The sequence below is a fragment of the Monopterus albus genome, unplaced genomic scaffold (genome assembly GCF_001952655.1).
Source record: "Monopterus albus unplaced genomic scaffold, M_albus_1.0 scaffold142.1, whole genome shotgun sequence".
Lineage (NCBI taxonomy): Eukaryota > Metazoa > Chordata > Actinopteri > Synbranchiformes > Synbranchidae > Monopterus > Monopterus albus.
This window is the reverse complement of record NW_018128022.1, coordinates 677,971-684,961: the sequence shown is the minus strand read 5'-3', so window position 1 is coordinate 684,961 and position 6,991 is coordinate 677,971. Positions and strand designations below refer to the sequence as shown.

General features: G+C 44.4%; 1 protein-coding gene across 1 annotated transcript in view; it reads left to right on the top strand.

Moving 5' to 3' along the window:
* Positions 1 to 6,991, top strand: part of rev3l (REV3 like, DNA directed polymerase zeta catalytic subunit) — a 101,212-nt gene that overhangs the window by 59,525 nt on the left and 34,696 nt on the right. Inside the window, 2 exon segments of the mRNA XM_020614085.1 lie at positions 789 to 1,026; positions 6,815 to 6,957. Coding sequence (XP_020469741.1) covers positions 789 to 1,026; positions 6,815 to 6,957 — 381 coding nt within the window.

Sequence of the window (6,991 nt, the reverse complement as noted above, 5' to 3'; positions counted from 1 at the left end):
CTGCATCGGCAATGGAGGTGGAGAACATGGTCCATTCGGACTCAATGTCTCCAGTCTCCCTCGGGATCTGGTCGAAGCTCTGCTGGTGGTGGGAGCTGATGATCTTGTTCAATTTGGCTTGATGATCAATCACACAAACATTTGTCTAAACACTAATTGTGGATTACCAGGCCATTCCTGTTGCCAGCTTTTGTTTCTGGTTGAGATCAAGCCACCTCCATTTTTTTTTCCATTCTGATGTCACCTTTTTTTACCTTCATTTGTCTTAAGGCACTCATTGTGCCAAAGTGTTGATGTGGTAGGAAAACCTTGGTAATGAAGTTAACAAATACCTTATGCTTGAACATGGTGTTTGTTATGGACAAACTGTAACTAGCACAGAAGTCCAATAACAGAACACCGCTCGGGTTCAGATCGGGGGGGGGGCCGTTCCTCCCAGTCACGCCCCTCCAGGTATCACCATCATTGCCCACGTGAGCATTGAAGTCCCCCAGTAGAACAATGGAGTCCCCAGTCGGGGCACTTTCCAACACCTCTCCCAGAGATTCCAAGAAGGCTGGGTACTCTGCACTGCTGTTCGGCCCATAGGCACAAATGACAGTGAGAGACCTATCCCCGGCCCGAAGGCGCAGGGAAACGACCCTCTCGTTCACCGGGGTAAACTCCAACACATGGCGGCTAAGCTAGGGGGGCTATAAGCAAGCCCACACTAGCCCGCCACCTCTTTAGGACATGCTTAAAGTTATTGGTTGTTGCTCTTGATGTAATGTCTTTGTTTCTGTGTTCAGACAGCAGCCAAGACCACGCCATCATTGATTTGCTGGCAGGGCTGGAGGATGATGGTTTCTGTCAGACCCCCATTAGGCAGAATTCTCAGTCCCAGTCAATTCCTGGTTCAAGGAGCTACCACTGCAACAGTGATGAGGAGGAGGCAGGGCCAGAGCTGGACAAGGAAGAGGCAGAGCTCAGTGTGTTAATGTCACAGCGATGGGACAGTGAGGCTCCCGAGAACTCAGCCTTACACAGGCAAGTTTTTTTCAGTTGTATTTGAGTGAAGAATCTACTTGCTTCATTGAATAGTTATATACACAATGGGCCACATTCACCAACTGTTTTTAAGAACACATTTGTTTATAAAACGCGATTAGGAAGATTCCTGCAAGGCAAGGGATGCCCCCCCCGGGGGCAAGGCAAGGGATGGCCCCCCCGGGGTAGTTTGTAGTATAGTTGCCGGTCAATAGCGCCCTCCTTCTCCAGCTTCTGAAAACAGTCTATAACCTTCTTCTTGTAGCCACTGGTGGGGTCCCTCTTCAGTGCTTCATAGGTGGTGGTGTCACTGAGGAGGTCGGAAACTCTGGTCTAATAGTCAGCTGAGTTTAGGACTACTGTACATCTGCCTTTGTCTGCTGGAAGGATTGTGATGGTTTCAGACATAAACAGAGTGATGTGGTATATGCAATTAGGTGTAGTCAGGAGTGTGACGACTTGTACATTGGTGAAACTAAGCAGCCGCTGCTCAAATGCATGGCCCAACACAGGAGGGCCAACTCCAGTGGACCAGAGTCAGCAGTCCACCTCCACCTGAAGGACAAAGGACATTCTTTTGAGGACAGTGAAGTCTAGATCCTCTCCAGAGAACATTGCTGGTTTGAGAGAGGAATTCAAGGAAGCTATTTTTGTCCAAATTAAACACCCCATAATTAATAGGGGTGGTGGACTAAGACACATCTTGTCACCCATCTACAATCCTGTTTTGAGATCTCTGCCCAAACATGCCCACCAGGACAATAGGCGTCGGTCCACAGGTGAGGGTTCAAAGACAGGTAACGACGCTCACCGATACTGGGATATAACGACTCAGTTGTTAGGGGACATTGTTGGCCTTCTAAGGACTGAAACACTACCGATGGGGATAAATATCTCCGACTCAACGCCAGTCAGTCAGAACTGATGAAGCTTCTTGGATGAGAGGTGAAACATCTTTGACCTAAAAACCTAGTCCTTTTGATTTTTCTAAGTTTTTTTTCCAGCTTACTATGACCTGGATGAGAATTTGTGTGGAGCTTTTTGATATCTTTTACATTTTTTGCATAATTGATGTTTACATTTTGTTTCATTTCAATAGCCACACTCTAGAAGTCCTCAGTGTGTAGGACTAGTCTGACACATACACCCACACACATCCACACACACACAAAACCCTACTTGTTTTACTTACTTTGTGGGGACCAGTGGGAAAATTTTCACATCTTTATAAGTTCAGCATACTTTCAGCTAGAAGAGCTATTCAGGTATCCAAATGTTCAGCTCTTCAAGGACAATTCCTGCTTATATTTATTGCATCTCATCCTTCAGATTATTCAACAAAGAATTTCAACCATTTCTTCTTAACTATTTCAACAAAGAACATCAGCCATTTCTTCTCAACCTCCAGTTGTTTCAACAATTGATTTCAGGAATTTTCAGGGTGAACCTTCAGCGTATCAGCGTCCACACATATTTTTGACAGGAAATGCATTTCTCTAGTTTCTGTTAATGTCTATAAGTCTCTCAGATATTGTGGCCAGTGTTAAGGCTGTCTAAGTGTTTAGTTGTACAGCACTTCATTTGAGATCAGACTTAGGGCAGATGAAGGGACCTGGGTGCACTCATGGAGGTCCGCTCAGTGCCATGAGAGCTGTGTATGGCCCCGATGTGCTGGTCCAGCGCAGATAACTCTGGTCAAGCCTGTCCTTCTCCACTGGTCAGTGTCTCTCTTCTGTTTGTTTTGTTGCATCAGATTTGAGATCTTTCCAGTTCAATTCCCTGCAGTCTCATGCCCTTTTATGGGCGTTCGCTGGGCATTAGCCTATGCCAATTAGGAATGACTGGCAGCTTTCAACTTACAAACACATGGCATTCATCAATATAAGAACACAGGTGTAAACAATTCTCCAGTTTAAGAATGCAGTCATGAACCAGACGTAGACTTTTCTTAGAACCTTAACAAGAAAATTAGAAAACACATCAATATGTCGGTGAATAAGGCCCATTCTTCATGGTGGTAAATGCTCTGCAGAGAGGGCAGTGGAGTCCTGGTGATCTTCTCCGGGAGCAAGCCCATTAATGGCCTTAAACATGAACAGTAAAAATTTAAAATCAATTCTATACTGTACCAGAAGCCAGTGAAGAGACTGACAGACAGGGGTGATGTGAGCATACTTGGGAGTTTGACAGTAGGCAAGCAGCTACATTTTGTACTAGTTGGAGCCTATGGAGGAGAGACCGACTAATTCCAGTTTAGAGGGTGTTGCAGTAGTCAAGTCGTGAGCTAATGAAAGCATGAATGGCTTTTTCTAGGTCGACTCTAGATATAGTCACAGTACAAACAGAATAAGATTATCAGAGGAACGCAGCGGTCTGACTGGGGTATGACTAGTTAAAAGATCAGACAGATATGCTGGAGCAAGGCCATTAATGGCCTTGAACATGAACAGTAAAAATTTAAAATCAATTCTATCTCCTAGGCCGGATACAATGTGAGTAGAGTCCAAGCTAAAAGTGATGTATTCAGTCTTCCTCTCATTCAAATGAAGGAAGTTCTGTGCGAGCCACTGTTTAATATCACGCAAACACTTGTGCAAGGGGGCTAGTGCATTGACATTACTCTGCATCAACAGTAAGTAAATCTGCACATCATCAGCATAAAAATGAAAGCATATGTTATGTTCAGAGATAATTGAACCTAACAGTAGCATATATAGTGAAAAAAGTATAGGTGCCAGGATTGAGCCTTGGGCATTGCCCAAGGAAAGAGGGGCCATTGTAGAAGTAGAGTTATTTATCACAACTGAAAAGGTCCTATTGGTCAGAAAAGAAATAAACCATTTGAGCACAGCACCACGCAGGGATGTGAGTAGAGTCTGGGCTAAAAGCAGTGTATTCAGTCTTCCCTTCATTCAAATGAAGGAAGTTCTGTGCGAGCCACTGTTTAATATCACGCAAACACTTGTGCAAGGGGGCTAGTGCATTGACATTACTCTGCATCAACAGTAAGTAAATCTGCACATCATCAGCATAAAAATGAAAGCATATGTTATGTTCAGAGATAATTGAACCTAACAGTAGCATATATAGTGAAAAAAGTATAGGTGCCAGGATTGAGCCTTGGGCATTGCCCAAGGAAAGAGGGGCCATTGTAGAAGTAGAGTTATTTATCACAACTGAAAAGGTCCTATTGGTCAGAAAAGAAATAAACCATTTGAGCACAGCACCACGCAGGCCGACGCAATGTTCAAGGTGGGAAATGAGAACTGTATGGTCCATGGTGTCAAAGGCTGCTGTGAGATCTCGAAGCACTAGAACAACGGGACTCTTTGTGTCAAGGGCTGTAAGAATATCATTGTGCACCTTCAATAGTGCGGATTCAGTGCTGTGCCGGGACCTAAAGCCTGATTGAAATTTATTGACAACAGCATAAAGTTCAAGATGAGACTATAACTGTGTGAGGACAATTTTCTCCATAGCCTTGGATAAAAAAAAAAAGACAAATGTGAGATTGGACAAAAATTAGAAGGGAGTGTGGGGTCGAGGTTGGGCTTCTTGAGAAGTGGTCTGACTACAGCATGCTTGAGGGCAGTAGGGACAATACCCAGCCAGGGGTAGCTGTTAATAAATGTGACCAGGCAAGGCCCAATAATGTCAATGACCTCCTTCATTATCCTAGCAGGGACAATATCCAGAGGGCAATGAGTGGATTTTTGCTGTTGCACTGATTATTTGAGCTGTCACAAAGAAATCGGTATAAAGTTCTCCAAGGCAAACTGTAAAGGAGACCCAGTTGGAACAGCAGTTGTGGACGATGCAGCTGTAGCAGTTGCTAAGAATCCTACGTGATATGCGAAACCTCCTCAACATCCTCATGAAGTACAGACACCGTTGGGCCTTCTTGACCAGCTGTGTGGTGTTATGTGTCCAAGTGAGGTCCTCACTGATGTGGACGCCCAGGTATTTGAAGCTGCTCACCTACTCTCCCCTGTTAGAAATTAACCCAGTTCTTTTGTTGGAAGCACGAGCAGTGAAGACAGGAGAGGACTGTTTAAAATCAAGAGAAAGTTTGCTAAAAGTCTGATCACAACAGGAAAGTCTTACAGCGCTGGATTCAGAGAGAGAGAGCTCCCGCAGGAAAACCAAGTTCTGAATCCTGAATTAAGTTTTTACAACACATTTATCTTCCTGGGCTGCTCCGCCCTGACCAGGGGTGCAACCTTCAATAGTTTGTGATCCTATTGGCCATTTGGTGTGAGCCGGAGCCCGCACTTCTATGTTGGAATGTGGTAAATCTAGGTATGTGTGTGTGTGTGTGTGTGTGTGTCTCAGGTGGCAGCTTGATCTTGATCAATGGGCCCCGAACAATGGGTGGCCTGAGTTTCAGGCCCCCGGTGTGTGTGATGCTAATAAGTATGCTAAACTGGCCAAGTTGTGATCTCAGGTTGCAGCACCTGCCCTCTGCAGGACATCTCAAGACAAAGCCAAACTTGGAACACGCCAAGCGGGTCTAGGTGTGAGTGCAAAACAGACCACCCTGTCTCTGTTGAAATGTAAATAGGCTGTCTGGTCATTTAGGAGATGCAGACATCTCATCTCTACAGAAGTTGAAACAGACAGTTTCTACCTCAGTATCACTTGATTCTCATCAATACAATTGTAAGATATATAAGCAAGGAAAATAAATGTATTAAGAATAACCAAAGCTCAATAGTTCTGGACAGTCATCAATATAGCAGTAATGTGTATAAACAAGGAAAATAAGGTTATGAAAGGTAACTAAAGGGAACTACAGGTATGAGAAGTAACTAAAGCTTATAAAGTAACTAGAGTCTATAAGACTCAAATCTTACACCCCTTTGAGCCTCCACAGTGATGAACAGTGACCGATGAGTTCTTCTCTCCTTCCCCATGTCCACTATCATCTCCTTCGTCTTGTCCGTGTTGAGGCTGAGATTATTGTCCTTGCACCATGACACCAGACTGGCCACCTCCCTCCTGTAGGCTGCTTCGTTCCCGCCAGTGATGCGACCTATCACTGTGGTGTCGTCCACATCTCTGTATAGATGTGTTACAATTTTCCCTCTTTAATATGATTGGTAAACAACAGCTAATCTGGCTAGAATTTGGCCCCGTTCTTATGGTAAATAGTGTAGATTCATTGAATTGGGTTTAACATTGGACTTAGCCTGTAGTGTGTCTGAAAAGGTGGAGAAAGGATAATCTAAGTTACAAGCTTTACAAATACAAAGAAAAATAAGAAATTGGTGTATGTAAGTTTTACTATTCCCGTACTTGTCTCTGTGCTTCTGTTTAAGCACAAACAAATAGACACTTAAGGGATTTTTCCATTATAGGAACCTACTGAAACGTGCCGTGCCGAGTAACACTCATTACAGGTTCTGCGTTATTTCCACTGCTGTGTGACTGCATCAAGAACCAGGGATGTGAGGGGGGAGGTGTATGCAGCGCAGTCGCCGGTGATTGGTTAAATGTCTGCGCCTTCACACATCAAGCATTAGCATTAATTACCATGTGTAAAATACAGCTGATTGTGTGTGTGAGAGAGAGGAGCAGCCCCTCCGTCATCTAAACAGACCAACAGAGAGAAAATACACTTGAAAAACAAAGCAGGATGGTCTGTGTCAATCCTGGAGGCTATGCTCGGTGATGGTTAAGGGAAATGTGGGGTACACTGCTTGTTTGGTTTCGATAGTGGAAACACAGCATTAGCAATCAGATAAAAGTTGTTGTTTACTCAGTGATGCTGTTATTCCTATGTGTACAGGCCTGGTGTGAAGGATGCAGAGGACGGCTTCAGTGATGAGCAGCAGGTGTCCTCTGACGAAGACATGGAGTGTAGTGGGAATAACACTCTATTCGCCAGTCTGTCCATCCCCCAGCTTGATGGGGCAGCAGATGAGAGCAGTGGTAAGTCATCTCACGCTGAGACATTCTGAAACAC